This window comes from Dromiciops gliroides, chromosome X (genome assembly GCF_019393635.1).
Source record: "Dromiciops gliroides isolate mDroGli1 chromosome X, mDroGli1.pri, whole genome shotgun sequence".
In the NCBI taxonomy this organism is placed as follows: domain Eukaryota; kingdom Metazoa; phylum Chordata; class Mammalia; order Microbiotheria; family Microbiotheriidae; genus Dromiciops; species Dromiciops gliroides.
In genome coordinates this window covers 46,286,953-46,311,447 of record NC_057867.1, presented here as the reverse complement: position 1 = coordinate 46,311,447, position 24,495 = coordinate 46,286,953, and the positions used below count along the sequence as shown (strand labels likewise).

Sequence of the window (24,495 nt, the reverse complement as noted above, 5' to 3'; positions counted from 1 at the left end):
GTTGGTCGTAAGACCCCCAAGGGCAAGGACAGCCTGTTCTCTGTCCTTGTACTCCCAGTGCCTAACACACAGCTGAGCATATAGCAGGTGCTTAAGGAGAGGTTGACTCACCCAAGCCGACCACAGAGAGAGGAGGACTGCCAACGTTTCAGGTAAGGGGCTCAGCTTTTTAGCCCTGTGGGCATTCTAGCTAAGGATCTACCAACCCCTTTTAGCCAGGATTTCTCTCCTGTGAGCCAAAGAGGCCTCAGGGCCAGGTCAAACCATAGTGTCAAGCTTAGCCTTCTGGGGGGCCGTATAAAGAAGAAGGGTCAGGTAGAAGAGGATGAGAAGCTCACCTCACAGAACCATAGATTTAGTGTTAAAAGGGACCTCAGAGGTTAGGGAGTCTATCTACTTCCCTCATTTTACTGTGAAGGAAGCTGAAGTTTGCACAGGGGAAGTGACTCGCCCAGGTCCTATAGAGGTGTCTAAGGGGGGATTTAAACCCAGGTCTTCCTGATTCCAAAGCCAAACTGCCTTCCTATTCCATCCAGTGCTTTGAATATTTGTCTGTGTTTCTTTGATCTCCTCAATGTGGAGACTTAATTCCTCCCCGTCATCCTGGGTGACTTTTGCCTCCGGCCTCCCATGAATCATCTTCCCAGGGACCTGCTTTCTAGGTCTCTTGGCATTACGTGGCTGCCCCCCCACCATGTTATTCTTCACTCTTGCTACATAACTGACCTGCTACCTTTTTCCAGTCATCCATCTCCTTGATGGTATCTCTTCTTCCACTTTTCCAAGTGTCTCTGAATTGTTCTTTGGGTGACCCGCAGTTCTGATTCCTTGGAGATTGTGGGATTCCATGATGGATAGCTATAGAGCACGTTCTAGTCCCTTAAAAATGTTCCCTGAATTGCACTAAATCCTTCATGCTGCTGTTATCACAGCCTTTTTTTTTTTTTGCGGGGCAATGGGGACTAAGTGACTTGCCCAGGGTCACACAGCTAGTAAGTGTCAAGTGTCTGAGGCCGGATTTGAACTCAGGTACTCCTGAATCCAAGGCCGGTGCTTTATCCACTGTGCCACCTAGCTGCCCCCACAGCCTTCTTAACATAGTCTCTGACCATGTCACTCCAATACCTAAGTGGCCACGGTTGGACACAGGATAGAATCCAACTGCCTCAGCTTAGTGGTAAATGCCAGCACCCATAGGAGCCAAACACCACCCCACTTTTATAGTCTTTCCCCCCTCTATACCCATTCTTTGTTCTTTCAAGCTGGACAACTTGCCATTCCCTGGCCTCTCTTGCCCTTGGCGCTTGGCCAACACCATCTCCCATGTCTCAGCTGAATACCCTTCTGACATGGCCACCTACCGGAATCCTTCCCCTCCTTCAAGACCCAAGTGGAGGTTGGATGACCACTTGTGGGAATGTCATAGAAGGGAGCCCTGTACAGGTAAGGGTTGGGCTAGATCACCTCCAAGGTCCCCCCCTCCAACTTTAAGATAGTACAATTCACTTGGAGGTTCAGCCAAATTGAAAGCCACGCTTTAGGAATGGTAGTAGTAAATAGCTACCATTTTATGTTGTGCTTACTCTGTGCCGGGCACTGTGCTAAGTACTTTACAATTATTATCACATTCAATCCTCACAACCACCCTGGGAGGTAGGTGCTATCATTATCGCTATTTTATAGATGAGGAAACAGGCAAACAGAGGCAAAGTGACTTGCCCAGGGTCACACAGCTAATAAGTACCTTGAGGACATATTTGAACTGAAGTCTTCCTGAGTCTCGGCTCCACTTCCCCAGCTAACAGTGGGAATGAAAAGGCAGCATACCCTCCCTTCCCTACCTCCCAGGAATACCTAGCAGCTGGGGTATTTTCACATGTAACCCTCTGCATGTCATGGTGGATATTTTAATTTTTTTGTGTGGGGCAGTGGGGATTAAGTGACTTGTCCAGGGTCACACAGCTAGTGTCAAGTGTCTGAGGTCAGATTTGAACTCAGGTCCTCCTGAATCCAGGGCCGGTGCTTTATCCACTGTGCTACCTATCTGCCCCTGTCATGGTGGATATTAAACTCAGTACCTCTAGCTCCCAAAGCAAAGGTCTCCTCTTTTCCAGGTAGCTGTTCTCATCAGGATGAAAGAGTTCTGCCACCCAATGAGTTTCTAAGACTTTTTGCTTAAGAAGTGGGCACACACCCATGGGGAGCTGAACTACTGGTCATGCCCTTCTGAGTAGCCACAGTCATGTTCCTAGAATAGGTGACACCTTCCAGTCCCTTCCTGCTGCTTTTATGATTTTCATTTGTCTCAGTGATATACCTCAGGCTCTCTTTTCAGCCTCCTTCTTCTGGCTAACCCTGTTAGTGGTGCTTATATATGTGTCTAATAAGCTTCTCGTGTGCGTCTTCAAAGTAGTGTTTCATGGTGGGACTTGGCACTGCACAGAGGTAAAGGCTGACCCTTAGAGCTACAGAAGAGGACTCCCAACTATTACCGGAGAGAGGTCGCACTGACCTTATCTGGGATTGGGCCTTTAGGCCTGGACAGATCCTGTCAAGGCTGTCACTGTCCAATCACAGAAAACCTTGCCACGTCTGCAGAACCCATCATTCTGTGGGACCTCTCAGAGACCTACCCGCCCCCCAGAAGGAAATCAAGTCCTTGATCCCACAGAATTTGATTTTGTAGAGGAAAACAAAAGCCACTGGACCTTGTCTGCCCATCAACACAAAACTACCCAAGTCCCCCAATTCGAGCAAACTCGAGTTCTTTCTACCGCCCCAAGCCCTAGCCACCAGAGCCTCTTGATCATGTTCTTTCATGGCTCATTTCTGCCAGGGAGCCACATCATATCCTCCCCTTGCTCCCACTTAACCTCCCCATTGCCTTCCCATTCACCTCTCAAAAACTCTGTCAACACAGACCTAGCCTCAGGCCTGTTTGAAGGCTCCGAACACTTCAGAGATCACAGGCTTATAGCTTGAGAGATGAAAGTGACCCTGGAGGTCATCCAGACCAGCCCCCTTCTTTTACATCGGAACTTTACCCAAGGCCACACCAGAGACTGGGACCTAGAGCTGAGGGTTGGTATTTAGGGTGAAGGGCAAGGGATTCACTTGAAAATGATAGCAATGTGGTGGGGGGGGGAAGGGAGGAGGGAGAGAGGAAGGGGGAGGGAGAGAGAAAGAGAAAGGGAGGGAGAGAAGGGGAGAGAGAGAAAGGGAGGGAGAGAGAAGGAAGGAGGGAAAGAGGGAGGAAGAAAGAGAAGGAGGGAGAGAAAGAAAGGGAGAGAAGAAAGGGAAAGAAGGAAGAAAGAGAAGGAGGGAAAGAGAAAGGGAGAGAGAGAAGAAAGGAGGGAAAGGAGGAAGAGAGGAGAAAGGAGGGAGAGAAGAGGAGAGAGAGAAAGGGAGGGAGAGAGAAGGAAGGAGGGAAAGAGGGAGGAAGAAAGAGAAGGAGGGAAAGAGAAAGAAAGGGAGAGAGAGAAGAAAGGGGGAAAGGGAGGAAGAAAGAGGAGGGAGAGAGAAAGAAAGGGAGAGAAGAAAGGGAAAGAAGGAAGAAAGAAGGAGGGAAAGAAGGAGGAAGAGAGAGGAGAAAGGAGGGAGAGAGGAAGGAAGAAAGAGGAGAGAGGGAGAGAGAGAGAGAGCGAGAGAGAGAGAGAGAGCGAGAGAGCGAGAGAGAGAGAGAGAGAGAGAGAGAGAAAGAAAGGAGAGCAAGAGAGCACAAGCTTGCACAAGTGCATCTCAGCCACCTCCTTCATTTTACAGATTAGAAAACTGAGCCCCAGGGAAGTGAAGCGATTTGCCCAAGATCAATGGAGATGATATCAGCTGTGTTTATTTGATTCCCCACCCTCAGGGATTTAGCCACTCCCTCCTGATTGTCATTCTTTTCATTAGCACTCTGCTTGACTCCCAGGTCTTTAGCACTACAGTAAGAAGGGACCTCGGAGATCAACCTCCTCCTCATTTTATAGGGGAAGTGGCCCAGAGTGGGAAAGCTCCTGGACAGCTAGGTGGCGCTGCAGCGGATAAAGCACCAGCCCTGGAGTCAGGAGGACCTGAGTTCAAATCATGCCTCTGACACTTGACAACTTACGAGCTGTGTGACCCTAGGCAAGTCACTTAACCCTCACTGCCCCGCCAAAAAAAAAGTAGCAAAGCTTCTGACACCAGATTCTAGGCTCCTTTCTCTATACCACAGTAGCTTCCAAGTGTTACAGATGAGGGAACCAAGGTCCAAAGAGATCAGGCAACTTGCCTGTCCCTGGACATGTTCCAATCCTCAGCTCTCAAGCTCCGAGTACAGGGTTCGTTCTACTTCACTATGTGTTTCTTAGTTTGAATACGGATACCTTAATATCATGGATTCATAAGCTTTAGAGCTAAAAGGATTGTAAAGATCCTCTCAGCTTTTTTTTTACAGCTGAGGAAACTGAGGTCCAGAGATATAGATAGGTTCATAAAATAGCTCTAGAGCTGGAAGGAACGTTAGATAACCTAGTACAAACCCCTCATTTGACAGCTGTAGAAACTGAGGCTGAGGGAGTGGAAAGTGCTTTAAGATAATGGGCTGTAGGATAATAGGATTATAAATTTAGATCTGGGATTCTTAGCTTTTTTTGAGGACCCCCTGGCAGTGGAAGAAGCCTAGGGACCTCTTCCCAAGATAATGTTTTTAAACACATAAAATAAATAGGCAGTTGATTATAGAGCAACTGAGTTATATTGAAATGGCATTATCAAAATATTTTTTAAAACAGGTTCATGGACCCTAGGTTAATAATCCTTTATTTCGAGCCAGAAGGGACTTCAGAGGTCAGCTAGTCAAATCCCTTCATTTTATAGAAGTGGAGAAACTGAGGCCCAGAGAGAAGTGACCTTCCTGAGATTGCACAGGTAGTGAGTCACAGAGTCAATATTAGTATTCAAACCTAGGTTCCCTGAGTCTCAATCAGTGAGTGCTCCGTCCACTGCACCATGCCCCAATGATTTGCCAGATTATTGTCATTAGTAATAATAATATCTATAATCATGCTGATTATTTCCATATTCAGAGCATCCTTTTTTATTCTCTGGCTTTCATCTAGACTTCTCATTTTCTCCTCTTTTGACTAGCCCATTTTCTTCTCCTGGGCTGCCTGTTACAGCTTTTGAGCTATTGGGGGGGGGTTCACCCCTCCTTTAAACACAGTATCTGAATAAACGTCTCAGGAAGCTGTTTTCCTCTGTGAGTCCAATTTAAGAATAGGGAGAAATTCTGTCCCCCTGGTTTATTAATGAGTTGCCTTCCCCTTCTATCCCTTTTCTTTCCTCTAATGCATTGGGGGAAAGAAATCTTTTTCTTTCCCATTAACCCCTTGGGCGAGAGTTAACTCCTTTTGCCTCTGTTGCCATAGTTGCAGATGCATGCTTTCCAGTCCAAAACAGCCCTCCCTCGTGCAGAAGTGAGAAGGCCAGTTTCCAGACTGCCTCTTCTCTATGAGCTCCATTTTCTTCAATGGGTTCATGTGTGTAAATCACTTTGTAAACCTTAAAACACTAGTAGCTGTTTCTTATCCCACTGCCGCTCCTAGGATTTTGTCTTCCCTTTCGGAGGGTGCTTGCAGGATTCCCAAGCATTTTCCTGAAAACCACCCTGGAAGGCAACGGGAGCAAATAAGGAAAATGAGGCTGAATGCCTGTGGCCCCTGGGGAGAGAAGTGATGGACTCTAGACACACACCAAAAGGCTGACATTGTTAAATGCCCTCATGTGCTTTGCTTCACTGGTCTTTGTTACTAAGGAGAGTAGTGAGGGGAGGGGAAGGGCAGGCGATTCAGTGGAAAATTCTGGGCTCCTGACCCGGCTCAAGAGCATGGCTAGTTGGATAACAACATTGGAGAGGAAAGGCTTAGACGCTCCTTATGTGGCTCTAACTGTGACATTGTGGGTAGATCGTTTCACCTCACCGGGCCTCAGTGGACACGAGCCCAGAGCAAGGCGAGGAGGGTGGATTGTATTTGGGCTCAGGCAGCAACACTTTCTTCAAATGCTGAAGTCTTTACCATCCTTTGAGGCCAAGCTTTGGTGCCACTTCCTCCATGCTTCCTTGCAGTGGAAAGAGGGATGATTTGGGAGTCGGGGAATGTGGAATCAGATTCAGGCTTTGCCTGCTGTGACTCTGCATAAGTCCTTTGCCCTTTCTGGGCCTTGGTTTCCTCCTCTTTAAAATGAGGGCATTGAGGGACAGCTAGGTGGCGCAGTGGATAAAGCACCGGTCCTGGATTCAGGAGGATCTGAGTTCAAATCCGGCCTCAGACACTTGACACTTACTAGCTGCGTGACCCTGGGTAAGTCACTTAACCCTTGTTACCCTCTAAAAAAATTTTTAAATGAGGGCATTGGACCCTGGCCTTTAAATTAGCTCCCTCCCAGGGGGCAGCTAGGTGGCACAGTAGATAGAGCACCAGCCCTGGAGTCAGGAGGACCTGAGTTAAAATCCAGCCTCAGACACTTGATACTTACTAGCTGTGTGACCGTGGACAAGTCACTTAACCCCAATTGCCTCTCTCTCTCTCTCTCTCTCTCTCTCTCTCTCTCTCTCTCTCTCTCTCTCTCTCTCACACACACACACACACACACACACACACACACACACACATAAAGTAGTTCCCTCCCAGCTCCAGATGTGTGGCCCTCTGCACCCCTTCATAAGGCCCTGTCTAGCTTTAAATCCCTATCCCAGGAGCATTCTTCTAGCAGCAGGTGGCCATGTTGATTTCTCGTCCCCAGGCTGGGCAGCTTTACTTGGGGGGACGATGTGGGCTGTTGACAGCAGTCCCCTTCAGGATCAGAAACAAGCAACCTGCTTCCATTTGCCAAAGATGAGGCTCTTTTTTTCTCCTCTGGCTCTCTGAATCCCCCCCTAAACATCCTAAACAGTCGGGAGAGTGTTGTCTGCCTACTGCTGCCCACCAAGACAACCACAAGCTGTTTGTAGAGCATCTCTTGTGGATGTTTTGCACATGCCTAGATTTGAGGATATCATTTGCAAAACACAAATCGTGTCTTTCGGCTGCTGCTTCTCATTCTGGAAGATCTTCAAGATGGAAACAACATGTAAATCAGGGTGTTAATCAAGTCTCAGCCAAAAGCAGGACACTCAGGAGGTTCCTCCAACACACATCCAGCAGGTGAACAGCCTGCCTTGCATATAGATTGATATTTATAGATGTCCTGTGAGAAACAATTAAGATTAGAAGATGTTCCCTGCCCGTCACAGGGCTGCTTTTTGCCCCAAGGGCGACGGATGTGCCTGTCTCATTCACATAGCTATTATTTTTTTTCAGGGCAATGAGGGTTAAGTGACTTGCCCAAGTCAAGTGTCTGAGGCCAGATTTTAACTCAGGTCCTTCTGAATCCAGGGCCAGTGCTTTATCCACTGTGCCACCTAGCTGCCCCCTCACATAGCTATTCCTAAGGAAGAAAGATAAGATGCCTTGGAAAGAGTTCTGGACTTAGAGTTTGAATCATGCCTCTGTCAGTCACTGCCTTACTCGAGTCCCTTCCCCTCCCTGGACCTCAGTCTCCTCTGCCAAATGAGAGAGGTGGACAAGATGGCCTCCAGTGGCCCTTTCAACCCTAGCATCCTCTGATCTATTATGTTACCTCCTTTCTTTGTGACCTTTGGCAAATCACTTCTCCCCTTGGGCCTCAATTTCCTCTTCTTTAAAATGAGGAGGTCACAATAGGTGACCTCTGACGTCCCTTTCAGCACCAAATCTGTGAGCCCACATCTAGGCCTCCCATTGGGCATCTCTACTCTCCCACTGACTTGCCTCATGGCCTCCAGTCAGAGGCAAGGACAGCTGCAGAGTGGGTTCAGAATCTGGCATTAAATGCTCAAGCTGTAATCATGGATCGATGGGTAGTTAGCCAAAGACGTGATTTCTTTATGGCCTCCCTCGGTGCTGGGCCCACCAGGGAATGGAATAAATGTATACACGCGTTGGAACCTTTCTTCTTGTCACTGGCTGCTTCCTTCCCAGGCAGCCTGGCTATGCAGTAAGCTCTGACTCTCAAGACACCAGGGTTTTTTCTTCCATGAGGAAATAAGTGGATAAGCATATACCCCTTAGCTTTACTTGCCCCCCTCCCTAGTGCATTATTTACAGGAAACTCACCCTGTAGGCAGTATTTGAAAACCACACACTGTGGTAGAAATCCCTTCAGGATTTGCTCTGGAGCTCATTACCAACCAAAGGTTCTTCTTTTTTTAAACTCTTATTATTATTGACATTAACAGTAACAAGTATAAGCCTTCAAAACAGCCAGGATTAAGGTGAGGCTGCCAGTAGGTTATAGATTTGCATATGAAGTAAATGGAACTTAAAAAGGAACCAAACTAAATGGAGGAAAGTCAACAACTCCAGCTCTTTTGACATTTGGAGCCAGTTATTTCTGCGTTAAAATATGAGGAAGGGCCATTAAATGAAATGCTACAAAATCCTTCCCCTGGCTAATGATGGGTAGAGCAGGCATTTTGTTTTCTGAATCATATGCAGCTAACTCTGAATCACTTGAGAGACAGTGGAACGGAGGTGCAAAGGGCCTTCTTGCACTGGATAGGACAAGCAGAGCATCCCAAGAATGGGATGATACAGACTCAAGGTCTGAATGGGATCTCCAAGGTGATCTAATTCAACCTTTCCTTTCATAGCTGTCAGAGCTAAGGCTCTGAGGATGGGAAATGACTTTTCCAAGGTCAAACAGCTGGAATTTGAATCCAGGCCCTCTATCTCCAAATCTACTTCCCTGACCATGATGGCTCAGGGTCACCAAGGCAGTAAGTGGCAGAGCCCAAATGAAATTCTACCAAGTAAGATGGTGGTGGAATCCTGGACTTTGAGGTGGAAGGAATATAGAGTTCAACCAATCCAGCTCTCTCCTTTTACTTTATATATGAGGAGACTGCATTTGAGTAAGGAGATATGACTAATCCGGGGTCACACAAGAGCTGAGATTTGAACCTGGGGCCTCTGGGGGCAGCTAGGTGGCACAGTGGATAAATGCACCAGCCTTGGATTCAGGAGGACCTGAGTTCAAATCAGACACTTGACACTTACTAGCTGTGTGACCCTGGGCAAGTCACTTAACCTTCATTGCCCCCCCAAAAAAATCGAACCTGGGGCCTCTGGCCTGGAGTCCAGGACTCTTCCCACTACCCCTCACTGTAGTGGGGGGAAAGCAAGAGAGGCAGGAGGGGAATTGCCCTTGGGGCCAGCTTTGCATATAAGCATAATGGGTGACACTCAGGCTCATAGAAATTGAGGGGTGCTCCAAGGCCCCATCTGTATTTGTGAACTCTCCCTCATTCTGTTCTCTTAACTCATCTGGAATTATTCCCATTATTAAGATATCTCTCTCTTTTTTGTGGGACAATGAGGGTTAAGTGACTTACCCAGGGTCACACAGCTAGTAAGTGTCAAGTGTCTGAGGCCGGATTTGAACTCAGGTCCTCCTGACTCCAGGACCAGTGCTTTATCAACTGCACCACCCAGCTGCCCCTAAGATCTCTTCTTAGAAGAAGAGAGCCAAGGTGATGTCTTAGTTAGTGTACAACAAGCAGGGACAGGGCCTGACAACTAGGAGAGATGACCAAGCCGAGAACCAGATCATAGGCAGGCATTGACATAAGTCAGGCACACAGTGAGCTGGAATAAAGGGTCAGTTGAAGAAGACATCTGCCACCTTTTGACAGCCCTGAGAAGCTTGTGCATTCCACATTCCCTCCTGATACTTAAAGGGGCTCAACCCTGACCTGGCCCTGACAGATGTCCACCGTGACAGTTCACATAGAAGGTAGAGGACCTGGACTGGCTCCTAACCTTGCTTCCTTTTGAACAGATTAATTATATCCAGGGTTCTCATCATCACACTAAAAGGTATGCTCTTTCTGCATCCACCATGAAGGGTGAAAAGAAAATCTAGCCACCTTCCTGAGTGCATTACTCGCCCAGTAGGCTAGATTTGATCTTTGACATGGCCCGGTGAATACACTTCAGGAAACACAGCAACTCTTCCTTCTTCAACTTTCTCTGGGTTATTTTTTCATCTTGTATCACCTGTCAATGTTCCCAGCTGTAATGGGAACTCGGGCGTCATCACAGGTGACGCCTGTAACGGGGGTGGTGGCATGCCGTGTGAGGCATTCATATGCGTGTGTTCAGGGGACTAAAAAATCCCAACGTTCCAGTGCATTGTTCACAAACAATGAGGGATTATTAATTTTCAAGGAAAATGGAGCATGATTCAGAGCGGTACCTGCAAAGCACCGACAGTGCTCCATGAGAAATAAATACATGGGGGGAAGATTAAATCTTGAACATCAGGCTTAGTACAGACCCCAAACCAGGTAGATTCTGTTCCTTTGGCCTGAAGGAGGATTCTATTTAGTGCTCTCACTCCCAGCTAGGCACACAGCCTGTAATTATTTAGGATCATTGATTCGTTCAACAGAGACTTAGAATCATGGATTGTTAGAGCTAACAACTGCTATGGAGACCAACCATCTAGTCCAGGGGTTCCAATCCTGGGGTCTGGGAACATTTTTTGTTTTGTTTTATTTTTTAACATTCTGATCATTGTATTTCAATATAATTGCTTTCTTTTGTAACCCTCTGTATCCTATTTTATGACTTTAAGAACAAGACTCTGAAAAGGGGTCCCTGGCCTTCAACAGACTGCCCAAGGGCTCCATGACCCCAAAGGACTAAGAAACCCTGCTCTAGTCCAAGACACTTATTTTGTAAAAGAGGAAACTGAAGTCTCTTAGAGGGGAGGGGACTTGTCCATGGTCACACAGAGAAGATGAGGCAGTGTGGTTCAGTGGTAATAGCACCCTATATGGGGTCAGAGGGTCTGGGTGGGCCACTTGGAATGTGAGTGACTACAGGTCTATTGCTTCTCCTCACTGGTCCTCAGTTCCCTCATCTGCAAAATGAGGGGAGGTAACTTGGTAACTTGATGGGTGTGAGAGGTGACAGGGAGGAGGACAAGGTAACCACCTCAGGGTTGTGACCACAGGAGGCAGAATGACTGTGCCTCAGTGAAAAACAGTGACATAAGCAAGAGGACAAGGCCACCAGGCCTTAAAAGAAATCAGATCAGCACATGGTATTGGGCATCAGAAGACCCAGGTTTGTGAATCTCAACTCTACTAAACTGCCTGTGTGACTTTAGGCAAGTCATTTCTCCCTCTAAAACTAGGGAGTTGCACGATGGAAAATGCTCTCCACATCTAGAAAAAAGAACTGTGGAACCTGAATGCAAATTGAGCCAGACTGTTTCTACTTTTTTGTTGTTTGAGGTTTTTTTGGGGGGGTGGGGGGGAGATTGAGGTTTTTCTCTTTTGTTCTGCTTCTTCTTTCACAACATGAGTAATGCAGAAATAGGTTTAATGTGAGTGTACATAGATAACCTATATCAGATTGCTTTCTGTCTTGGGGAGGGGGTAGGGAAGGAAGGGAGGGAGAAAAATTTGGAACTCAAAATCTTATAAAAACAAAATGTTGAAAACTATCTTGACATCTAACTGGACAAAAAGAAAATACCATTAAGCTTAAAAATAAATAAATGAATGAAAGATCAAATTAAATAAATAACATTAGGGAGTTGAGCTAGATGACCACTAAGATCCCTTCCCACTCCAAAGCTATGATCCGACTAGTTCAGCTTTATTTATGTTGAGTTTAAGGTGTTACTAGGAAATCTAGCTGGTTGGAGAGGTCAGAAGTGAGCCGAGGGTTAGCCCAGCCTTTGAGAGCCCAGATGAGGCATGGGAGAAGCCCCCATTGATTGAATACTCTAAACCACAGGATTCCCAATTTCCTTGCATGTAGCTTAAAGAAATGACTGATTTGTATAACAATGGTGAAGTAGAGTCCATTGGCTATTACAAAAGATGGCTTTTAGCAGGAAGAGGAAAGCAGTCCTAAGAGCTCCTTTTTCATCAACTTTATTCAGAGCAAAGAGCACAGTTCTAAACGTAGTGCTTCTCCTTGATCATTTGTGATCAAGCCCAGGAGAATACAGCTATCTGAAGAAACTGAGGCTATTCTTGGGCATGGCCCCTCTCAATTCTGACGCTTCATTTCCATCACCAATGGAAAGCGGAAAGACTTTGTGAAAGGCTTGCTTGGCACATTGGAAAGAAGAGTCTTGAAGGACTAGTGCAAGTTACTTGGGTTCCAATTCTAGCTCTGCTGCCTGGGCTGAGAGAGGTTAATGCCTAAGGAGTCAGTAGCAGAAATGGGAGAGAGCAGCTAGGTGGCGTTAGATTGAACACTGGCCCTGGAGTCAGGAGGACCTGAGTTCAAATTTGGCTTTAGGCAGTTACTAGCGGTGTGTGACCCTGGGCAAGTCATTTAACCCCAATTGCCTCAAAAAAAAAAGAAGAAGACGTGAGATTCAACTCCTAGTCCTCAGAGTCTTCAGTTCAGCACAGTTTCCTCTATGCTCTGAGATGGCTCTGAAGGGAGCTCCCAAATCAATGAGATTGAAGATCCATTTGGATATATTTATCAATAATAATAGCTGAGAAGCATGTAAAGCAGGCTTACAGCTGCACTATGACTTTTGGGACAGCCTGTACTTCAAAGTGCTTTATTCACAAGGCCCCTGTGAGTGAACTAGTACAGATATCACTATCTCCATCTTACAGATGAAGAAACTGAGGCTCATGGTGACTTACCGACATTAACACAGCCTCTAAATGGTAAAGTAGGCACTTGAGCCCAGGCCCTTCGGCTTCTTAGGTCCAGTGCTTTTGCTACCACACCATGCTTCAGAGGAGTTTTTCATCCTCTGTCCTGTTAGTGCTAATGGGCACATGATCCATAGAGGTACCGCCGGGAGGATTTCTTAGCAGAGCGTAAGTGGAGCCCACAGTCAGCCATCCAGGCTGGTCTGCATTGTTGAGGAGCCCAGGGCAGAGTCCAGAGATCTGTTTTGGAAGGGGACCTGGCCCTCCTGAGCTATTTTAGGCCTCATATCCCTACTTGGCTCTCCATGTATGATCACCATGGCCCAGTCAACCATAGCAAAGAACAGAACAGAGCTGCCATAATTGTGGGTGTGTGGGCAGATGAAAGGAAGAGAAGCAAAACCTGTTGACTGTCGGAGTGGGCCGGCCCCTATCATTGAGTTCTGTGGCTCTCCAAGAGTGAGCACCAGAAGGGCATAGCTGCGTTGTCAGATGGCAGGTGTCTTCCCTGCTATAGGTATGTGTGTCCCTTCCCAGCATGCCGAACCTTTGGACAGTGGCCAGGGGAACTCTGTATGTACGTCTGTGTTTTCCCTGCATGTGGTACCTTATAGACCGCGGCTCTGCTTGGTATCCCACCATTGGCCTAGAGCCAGCCTTCTGGTGTTGGACAAGCCTGGGATAACAAGACCTTGCTCAGACAGTCAAGGATGGATCTCTGAAGCTGGCCTTACACTCTGCCCCCTTCAGCCTGGGCCCCAGGGTAAGTCCCATGTGCACCCCCACTTGTGGCATCAGCTGCCTGGGCAAAACACTGCCAGTTGGCCTTTCTGAGTTCAGAAAGGGTGGCAGTCCAGATGCGCCTTTGAAGTACTTACTTTTTCTGCTGCCAGGTGACAATTCTGAACAGATGTTTAGCACCAGAGGGTTAGAAGTCCTGATTGTTGCTGTACCAAAAGGAACATCTGGGTTTTCTCTTTCAAAGGAACTTCCTAACTTGCTGCTCAAAGTGACTGGGTCTGTATGGGATAGAATAGTTAATGAGCGCCAAGGAATTCTTGACAAAGATCTATCAACTGTGGCAACTTGAGCTAAAATTTTCTCCTCTCCCTGTGTTCATTTACTCAGGAAGAGCAAGCATACTAGAGGCAATACCACCTGATTTAAGAACACTCATATTTCTCAGAGGATAGTCTTCAAAGGCATGGAGCTAAAATGGCTCAAGAAAAGGAAAACCTTCCCCATAATTAGAGCTAAGATTGAGCACCCAGCATGCACCTAATAAAGCTTGCCAAATTGAATGGCACTCTATTTTACTGATTGGGCAAATGATGCCATGTGACAGAAATCAGCCAGTCCAAGGCCACCCAACTAGGAAGTGCCCCCAGAAACCAGATCTATAAAGAAGGAGAAGCAGCGATTGACTTTTGCTTCTTTGCCCCTTTCATAGACTACGTTAGGGCGCATATATCTGTGTGCTTGTGTCCCTTCCAGTGGTAACACCCTTTGAATCTCAGAGTCCTGGGATTGAAGTTGAGACCTGGATTGTGACTCAACTGGGTCACTTCTCTTTCCTGAGCATTGTAAATTAGAAACAATAATACTGATACAACCTACCTTTAAGGGCTATTGTGAGGCTTAGATGAGAGAATAGAAATAAATACATATATATATATATATTATATTTATATTTTATAATATAACATAATTATTATGTTATGTTTGTTGTGTTATGTTATATATTATAAAATATATACAATGATATATTTATATTCTAGTTTGTTGTATTATATTATACTATATTATTCTAGTATGTATATTATATTACATATTTTAAAATATATTTTTTTCCTTTGTAAAATGGATAGTATTGTATAAAGGTCAACTCTTGTTATTATTTATTCCTTAACCTTAGTGGTCTTCCTTCACTGCATCCTTGTGGCACAGAAGGGACCCTTGGTCCTCAAAGGCCACAGCAGTCCAACCCACGTTCTTGGTAAGTCCCACCGAGCAGCACTGTCACAGGTTCTTTTGAAGTTTTATTCCTGTTGTTGTTGGATCAAGAATGGAGCATTTGAAACTATCTAGTCCCACTTCTGGCCCTTTCATTTTACAGAAGAGGAAACCATGGTTCAGGGACGGGGAGGGATTTGGCCAGGATCTGATGGGAGCTCCTGAGCCCTGGGTTTTGGAAGCTTTGCCACACTTCAACCGCGCTGTAAAAATATAGGAGTAGACCAGGCTTCCTGGGCAGCCCCCAGTAGCTCAACAGTGATGCCCCATTCATTCAGGCTTCAATTCTGACTTTGTGATCACTGATCCTGGACTGGACTACAGTTCGCCTTCATATACTCTCTTGACAGTTTGATGAGTTTGGGGCTTGATAATCCCAGCTCTACCACTTATTACCTGTGTGACCCTAAGAACCTCTGTTTCTTGCTCTGTAAACAAGAGGGTTTAGACTCAATGGCATCTCCCGTCCCTTCCAGCTCTAGAGGTAGAATATTATAGAACAGTGACCTGGCTGTGGCAGGGGCCACACTGTTTATAAAGTGTTCAGAACTTCCATTACATCAAATGTTGCCCTGCAGAAGCTCAAAATACTGGTTTTCCAGCTTGATGGAACTTTTCCAAGTTGGCCCATCTTTGAAGCACCCAGAATTCTTTGTGTGCCTGATGAAGCCCTGGAGAAGGCCTTTGGAGAATGACCTTTTGGACTTTGGCAGCAAGGAGTAGTGGGTAGAGTGCTGGAGTCTGGAGTCAGGAAGATCTGACTTCAGATCTCTCCTCAGACACCTCCTCTCTAAGTGACCATAGGCTGCTCCTTTCTGAGCCTCAGTGTCCTCTTCTGTAAAATGGCAACAAGAAGACCCTTAAATACCTCTCTCCTTTGCAAGGTAGTTGTCAAGTTTAAGTAAGATAATGTGGGTAAAGTGCCTTACAAACATTAAAATGCTATCTCTGTAGTGAGTATACAACCAGAGTGGTGTAGTCCACAGAGAACTGGCCTCAGAACCTGGTAGTCTTGGGTAAGAGTCCTTCCCCTGACACAAACCGACTCTGTGACTCCAGGCAGGTCACTTTATTTCTTTTTTTCCTTTTAAAAAGTTTCTGGGGGCAGCTAGGTGGCACAGTGGATAGAGATCTGGCCCTGGATTCAGGAGGACCTGAGTTCAAATCCAGCCTCAGACCCTTGACACTTACTAGCTGTGTGACCCTGGGCAAATCACTTAACCCTCATTGCCCAACAAAAACAAACAAAAAAAAGTCATGTAAAAAAATTTCTGCATTAGTCATGTGATAGAAGAATCAGAACAAAAGAGAAAAATCTCAAAAAACAAAAACAAAAGGTAGAAGCAGTATGGTTCAGTTTGCATCCAGATCCCACAATTCTTTTTTCTGGATGTGGAGAACATTTTCCATCATAAATCCATTGGAATTATCTTGGATTATTGTATTACTGAGAAGAGTTAAGTCTATCACAGTTGATCATCATACAATGTTGTTGATACTGTGTACAATGTTCTCCTGGTTCTGCTCATCTCACTCAGCATCAATTCATGTAAGTCCAAGTTTTTCTGAAATCTGCCTGCTTATTGTTTCTTATAGCACAATAGTATTCCATTATATTCAAATACCACAATTTGTTTAGCCATTCCCCAATTGATGGGTATCCCCTCAATTTCTAATTCTTTGCCACCACAAAAAGAGCAACTATAAATATTTTTGTACATGTGGGTCCTTTCCCTTTTGTTATGATCTTTTTGGGATAAAGACCTAATAGTGATATTGCTGGGTCAAAGGGTATGTACAGCTTTATAGCCCTTTGGGCATAGTTCCAAATTGCTCTCCAGAATGGTTGGATCAGTTCACAGCTCCACCAACAATGCATTAGTGTTCAAATTTTTCCATAGCTTCTCCAGCATTTATTATTTTCCTTTTTTGTCATATTAGCCAATCTGATAGGTGTGAGGTGGTACCTCAGAGTAGTTTTAATTTGCATTTCTCTAATCAGTAGTGATTTAGAGCATTTTTCACATGGCAATAGATAGCTTTGATTTCTTCATCTGAAAAAATACCTGTTCATATCCTTAGGTCACTTTATTTCTTAAGACTAGAAGTTGCACACTGTGTGATGGTCAACTGTGATAGATTTAGCTCTTCTCAGCAATACAGTGAATGAACCAAGGCAATTCCAAAGGACTCATGATGGAAAATGGTCTCCACATCCAGAAAAAGAACTTTGGAGTCTGATTGCAGATCCAAGTATACTATTTTCACTTTATTTGTTGTTATTTTTTTCTTTCTTGTGGTTTTCCCTTTTGCTCCAATTCTTCTTTCACAACATAACTAATATGGGAATATGTATAACATGATTGTATAAAACCTAGATCTGATTGCTTGCCATTTTGGGGAGGGGGAGGAAGGGAGGGAGAAAAATTTGGAATTCAAAATCTTATAAAAACGAATGTTGATGGAGCAGCTAGGTGGTGCACTGGATAGAGCACCAGCCCTGGATTCAGGAGGACCCAAGTTCAAATCTGACCTCAGACACTTAACAATTACTAGTTCTGTGACCCTGGGCAAGTCACTTAACCCCAATTGCCTAACAAAAAAAAAATAAATAAAAAACAAAAAAATGAATGTTGAAAACAATCTTTACATGTAACTAGAAAATAAAATACTACCCAGAAAAAAAAAGACTAGAAGTTGCAGAGAAAGTTCTGACCTGCACTGGTCGGGGGAGTTTCCTCCTCTGGGAGTTCCCTATAGCAATGAAATCACAAACCTGTTTCCCTCTCCCTCTTAATAATGATTAGAAATTCTTCACTGGCCCTGAATTCAGGACACTGGCCCTGGATTCAGGAGGACCTGAGTTCAAATCCGGATTCAGACACTTGATACTTACTCTGGGCAAGTCACTTAACCCTCACTGCCCTGTGCAAAACAAACAACAAGAAATTCTTTGTTATAAGGAATGACCTTCCAGGACGTGGGAATAAGGGAAATCTAGGCCAAAGAAAAACAAAAGATAGTCACAAAGGTATCTTCAAAATGATAAATAGAAATAAATAACACTTCTTTGTTTCTTTATTTGGGGTTTGGGGTTTTTTGGTTTTTGGTTTTTGGGGGTTTTTTTTTTGGAAATAACAATGATCTAAGGAAAGCAATGTAGTGACATGGAAATTTGAATTGAAGATCTGAGAGTTTAGACTGAATTGCTGGTGAGCCCTGGGACAGGCCTTGCCTCCTGCTGTGGTCTTGGCCACTTCCCAGGGCCCTCTGCATGTGGTACAGAGAGGTTCCCTATCTATGAGATTGAGAGGCCGAACAAAATGTCCTCCCTTCCAGCTCTGACATTTGTTGGGGGGGTCAGACTCGGTGGTTTCTGAACTTCTTTCCAATTAAAATATCACAGGATGCTGGTGGGGGGGACTTGGCAACATGGTGTTAGCAAGTAGTTTGACTTACTGGATCTGCTCTATTTTTGTTTTATAAAAGTTGGTCATTACACACACAGACATACAAATATAAACACACAGACACTTAAGATATATACGGGGGGCAGCTAGGTGGCACAGTGGATAAAGCACTGGCCCTGGATTCAGGAGTACCTGAGTTCAAATCCGGCTTCAGACCCTTGACACTTGCTAGCTGTGTGACCCTGGGCAAGTCACTTAACCCCCATTGCCTCACCAAAAAAAAAAAGATATATACGTATACACCCAGTGCCCAATCATTAGCCTCAATCAGTAACACTTGACTGTATTTGGTACCCAGGGTGGGTGCTGATCCTGGTGACTTGTCACCCATTAGTGACATAGGGACATAGTGGATTCTACCTCTCCTGCTGCATTATGATAAGCTTAGGTGAGCCGGAACCTCCCCTTTCTGAGTCTCACTTCCCTCCTTTGTAAAATAATGAAGAGGTCATACTAGATGGTCCTTATATCCTATGCGCCAATGAATCCTGGCCAAGGATTTGAGAACTCTGAGTGGATCCAGTTGGTGCCATATTGTTACAGACCAGACTCAGAGGTATGTGTAAAGTCACACTTATTTTTCATCTTAAAGCACCTTAAGCTTTTTTTTGGGGGGGGGGGCAGTGAGGGTTAAGTGACTTGCCCAGGGTCACACAGCTAGTAAGTGTCAAGTGTCTAAGGCTGGATTTGAACTCAGGTCCTCCTGAATCCAGGGCCGGTGCTCTATTCACTGTGCCACCTAGCTGCCCCCTGAGCACCTTAAGCTTTACAAAGTATTCATAACAACCAGGAGGTTCAGAGTACATACTTTATTATCCCAATTTACATGTGAAGAAACCGAGGCAGTCAGAGACTACGTGACTTGCCCATGATCACAAAGCTAGTAAATATCTGAGCTGGGACTTGAACTCAGGTGTCCACAACCTAAGAGCAGTACTGTTGTGAGCATGCAGGAAAGCTGGCCAACAAGTGCTCATTTATTCATTCATTCATTCTGTGGGCTGTACATTCTATAATCCTAGCACCTAGCACTATGTCATGGCTTTTGGTAGGTGCTTATTGTTTGTTGCATTGAAGATGTGCAGTCTGCCTCCCAGTCCAGTGGTATCCAGCCATTCCATATCACTGTCTTGGGGAGGGTTAGTCAGTGCAGTCCATTTGTTGGACTTGAACCTAAGACACATTGGTCCAAAGCCTGTCCCTTAATACAGAGTGGCTAGATGACCTTGGCTAAGTTCCTTCCCCTTGGGGGGGGGCTGTTTTTTCTTTTGTAGAAGGAAGAACTCAGATCTTTTTTAAAAATCCCATGTATGATCAATAAATGATAGCATATGAATGTAATAGTATATTGCTGATTTGTAAGCTATGATGATTAGGCAGAATTCAGAGGAGCATAGGAAAATGGATGGAGGGATGGATGGGTGGATGGGTAGATGAATGCTTGAGTGGATGAACTAATGCAAAGTGGAGTAAATAGAATCAGGAATAGTATACATGACTACAATACCGTAAATGGGAAGAACAAAACAAAGAAAAGAAAAAGAGAAAACTGTAATTTTACTGGCCAAACTTTGCCCCAGAGAAGAGAGTAGTAAAGGTACCTCCCTCTCTTCCTTTCAGAGGAGGGGGCCTATGGGTGTGAAACATTGCATATATTGTCAGACCTGGTTGATGTGTTAGTTTTACTGAACTGCCTTTTCTCTTCTTTATTTTTTATTCTTTATTACTGGAAATGAGGGTGATATACAAAGAGGTGATCAGTAAAAATGATTTTTTAAAAGAAATCCTGTGATCAGCTCTGTGAATCAGCTGTTGTGATCCCATGCAGTGGCCTTGGTTAGTGTCCCCTCCCCGCCAAGGCCATAAGCAGGCCTTCCCTCTCCTTGGCAGGTGTGTCGTAGGGGCCAGAGGGTCATCTCCTTCGAGGATGGCTTGGGCTAGGCAGTCACAGTGGCTCCTTCCAACTCAGAGACTCTGTGATTTACCAGAAGCACAGGAAATCTCTCAGCCAATCTTGGCTCCCAGTTACACATATGTGTAAAGCCTTGCACTGAAACCCAATCTTCAAAACCCCTTTGCCTCGAAGCTTCCTAATGGAAGGCTTTTGCTAGCCAAAGCCTGATGCTGCCCTCCTCCTTAGCCCAGGCTCGCCAGACCCTTTCTCTTGGGGCTGGAGCTGGTCTTAGGCCCCAGGACAGTGGCCATGGGGTGGGAAACAGATTTGGACTCAAGCCCTGAATTCAAATCAGAGCCCTGCCACATGCCTACAAGCCATAGGCATGTGAGTAAGTGTCTTATGTGTTTTCTCTGGCTCTCCACTCCTTGTAAAACAGGCTCAGTATGCGTGAAGCACCTCCCTCACAGGGATGGCCTGAGGGAAACATGCTAACTGGGTGACCTTGAGTAAGTCTTTGCTCCTCTCTGCGCCTCAGTTACCTTGTTTGTAAAATGTAATGATGATATGCTCTCTGCCTCACGGGGTTATTGGGAGGAAACACTGAAGTGTCAGGGAAATGGGAATGACTATTCATCACAGTAATGTTGCTGAATGCTCCAAGGGATCCAGGACCTCATCCGTGTGGGTACATTGTCCATGTGTCCTGTCCAGTGCTTGTGCACATCCTCCCACACACTCACCACAGGGAGTCTTGTTGATGTGATGGAGACCCTCTACACTTGCTCTGGCCGTCCCAAGGGCCTCTTCAATTCTCCCTCCTTCCCTGTCACCACTATATTTCCTCAATGGTCTCTTTTCTTCCCATTCCTCATAATTGCCTAGGTCCCAGTAGACTTATCTTGCTTATGTTTCCTTTGCAGCTGATGGTAGTAGAAGTCTGAATGTGGAATCTGCGCCAATGGCTCTACCGATGTCAGACCCGAATGCCTGGGCCACAGCGATGAATAATCTCAGAATGGCACCACTGGGGATTGCAGGACAGCCTATGTTGCCAGGTATACCATCTTCTGTCACTCTGGCACCTCCCAATGTCACATCTGTCCCTCCACCGTGGCCTATCCCGTATTCCAGAGCTCTGGAACACCTGGGCCCCTCTCCCACTTCCACCTCTCACTAGCCATGTGACTCTGAGCAAGCTCTAGCTGCCCACTTTCAGCTTTCCTTGCCTCAAAGAACACTAAGACTCAGGGGACGGCCCATGTCAACATTGTTCGTTATCATTATCATTGTCATCATCGATGTGACAGTGATGATGACACCCCTTCTTTTCCCATGGGACAATGACAACTTTTGCCATCCTCTGGTTAGTGTGGAAAGTACCAGAGGGAATCCCAGAAGGGGAGCTTCAAGGGCAAGGGGGGCAAGCCTGGGGCAGCTCAGCCAAGTAAGCCTCCTGGGGTCAAGCAGCCGGGGACCTTTCTCATGTGACATTTTGTAATTGCACTTATTTGTTATGCCAAAAAGTCCCCACTAAAAAAAACGGGGCAGCTAGGCGGCCCAGTGGATAGAGCACCGGCCCTGGAGTCAGGAGTACCTGAGTTCAAATCCGGCCTCAGACACTTAACACTTACTACCTGTGTGACCCTGGGCAAGTCACTTAACCCCAACTGCCTCACTAAAAAAAACAAAAAACAGAAAGTCCCACTCTCTGGCCCAGAGATGAGTCAAGTCATATCAACCAGGCCAAACACTGTGCAAAGCCCCGAAAGTAGGAAAAGTCCCTGCCTTCAAGGAACTCACAGTCTAGTGGAGAAGACAACATGTAAATAAATAGGTATATACAGAGCAGGAGCAAGGTAACTGAGGAGAGGAAGACAGCTGAGAGTGTGCAAGGCCTGTAGAAAGTGGTGTTGGTGCAGAGCCTTGAAAGAAGCCAGAGATTTGAAGAGGAGGAGGAGGAAGAGCATTCCAGGAATGCATGCATGGGGCTCAGCCAGTACAAAGACATGGAGATGGGAGATACAATGCCCTCTGTTGGGAAATAACAGGAAGGCCAGTGGCTGACTCGAAAAAGGAGGGGAGGGGAACAATAAGACTGGAAATGCAGAAAGGGGTCCCCATTGGATGAGCTTTAAAGATCCAAGAGAGAAGTTACATTTGATTCTAGAGGTAATAGGGAACCATTGGAAGTTGTTGAGCTGTTGAGTGGGGGAGCTGGGTGGTCAGATCTGTATGTTAGGAAAAGAAGCAGCTGTGGGGAGGATAGATTCGACTGGGGAGAGAACCAGAGAGACCAGTCAGAAGGCTGTTACCTTCCTTAGCCCAGGGGAGAGGCAGTGATGACAGCCTACATCTGACTGGTGTGGCGTGGTACAGGGGCCACCCAAAGTCTCTGTCAGTAACCCAGAGGGGACCCGAGTGTCTTGGTCCAGCTCTTGGGAATGGCCTAGCCATAGTCCTAGCACCTCAGCGTTAGAACACTGTCCATCCCTCACCACATCACTAGGCCTTTCTACAGTCTTTCCCTTGCAGATGAGGCCTCTTTAAACGCAGGCACAAGGTGTTAGGCGTCTGCTGTCATCTCACACCTGCTGAAGGCCCCATGTGTCTGGATAGAGAACCTCAAAAGGAAATGTTTCATTTCTGTCTCCAGTCACTGATAATTTCTTCTTTTCTGAAAACCAGGGATCCACAAGGTTCCCGAAAGCTCTCTAGGCCTGTGGCATCCCTGTTGTGGGTAGCAACTGGGTGGGAAACTTGCCATTTCCGAAACCTGGCCTCAGTGTCACTGTTGTTACTTGGCTTAGTATGTCCCCTGTGGAGGATTGACAGAGGGACATAAACGTTCCCAGGAGCAAAAGATGCAGAGGGGCAGTGATCTGTACCATCAGAGGGGCTTCCCACATTGGGAGATCACCAACTGATCATGTTATTTCTCAGCATCACGGTGTAATGCTCAGGTGGCTCTGTGAGCTCACTGATGTAGACATTCCCTTCACTGTCCAGACCCAGTTTCTGTTTTGAGTCCCAGCCTAAGATCACATTAGCATTTTCAGTAGCTAGTAACACACTTTTGGACTCCTATTGAGCCTGTAGCCCATGGAAACCAACAGTAGATGAGAAAAGCTAAGCCCTTTCCCAGAGTCCCCAAGCAGGTTGAAAGCAGATCTGAGACCGGACCCTAAGCTTTTCCCATCCAAGTGTAGTGCCCTTAGCATCACATCTCATCAGGCACTGATGCAAAGCCAATGGCAGACTCTTAAGCATCCCCAAGCTTGGGATGGTCATCTCAATGTTTGGCTTCTTCAGGCACAAGACTCAGGAGCCCTTACGTCCTAGCTCTGGGTAGTACCAATAGATAGGAGCTAGAATCCCTCCACCCCATCTCCCACCCCTCCAGCATCAGTCAGTCCCAAAGCACTGGAGGTTGGAGTTCTGGCCTTGAAAGCTACAAGAGACCGCAGAGAGGAGGCCAGGCCTTCCATTTTGGAGATGGTGAGGAGACTCCCCCAAAGTCCTCTGGGAGAGGGGAGCTCTGAAGCCAAGTCTAAATTCAGAATTCTTTGCTGCCACCATGCTGTGGCTTTTCTAAGTCAGCTCCATACCTCTGATATTTATCAAAGTGAACACCCAACCAAGAGTTGTACTCTCTGGAGGGAACTGGCATGAGTCAGAGGGTGGGCTGATTGACAGCTCCCCATTCAACTCTGCTCCTCTCTTCATTTTGGGGGCTCCCACGCTTAGATAATGCATCATTTTTTAAATTCCCGTCAGCTAAGTGCCTGTCTGAATCTCTCTCAGATTAAGAGCTCTGCATAGTTGGGGATAGTGGACTGGGCCCTGGGGGTGGAGTTCAGACTTGCTGGATGACCTTGGGCAGCTCATGGGACCTCTCTGAGCCTCCCCTTCCTCATATGCAAGGTGAAGATAATAGTATTTGTGCTAACTAAATCCCAGGGCTAGTGGGAAAGGGCTTAGGGTAGGATAGAATTGGCAATATTATCATTATCACTGTTATCTCCTGTCTCATTATTAATATCATAGGAGGTCTTTCTGCCTTCTTCCTTTTCTCTTCTCTCCTCTTTTTTCTCCTTTCTCTTCTCTCCCTCTATTCTCTCCTTTCTCTTCTCTTTTTTCCCTTTCTCTTCTCTTCTCTTCTCTTTTTCTCTCCTTTCTCTTCTCTTTTCTCTTCTCTCCTCTTTTCTCTCCTTTTCTTTTCTCTCCTCCTTTCCTATTTTTCTCTTTTCTCTCCTCTCTTCTTTCTCTTCTCTCCTCTTTTCTTTCCTCTTCTCTCCTTTGTCTCCTTTCCTCTTTTTCTCCTTTCTCTTCTCTCCTTTTTTCTCCTTTCTCTTCTCTCCCTTTCTTTTCTCTCCTTT

At 45.9% G+C, this 24,495-nt stretch overlaps 1 protein-coding gene across 4 annotated transcripts in view; it reads left to right on the top strand.

Annotated features, from left to right (window-relative positions):
* Positions 1 to 24,495, top strand: part of ENOX2 (ecto-NOX disulfide-thiol exchanger 2) — a 300,146-nt gene that overhangs the window by 211,418 nt on the left and 64,233 nt on the right. For all 4 annotated transcript variants that reach the window (XM_043974193.1, XM_043974192.1, XM_043974195.1 and 1 more), the window contains one exon: positions 21,040 to 21,174. In XM_043974193.1, coding sequence (XP_043830128.1) covers positions 21,040 to 21,174 — 135 coding nt within the window. The remainder of the gene's footprint in view (positions 1 to 21,039; positions 21,175 to 24,495) is intronic.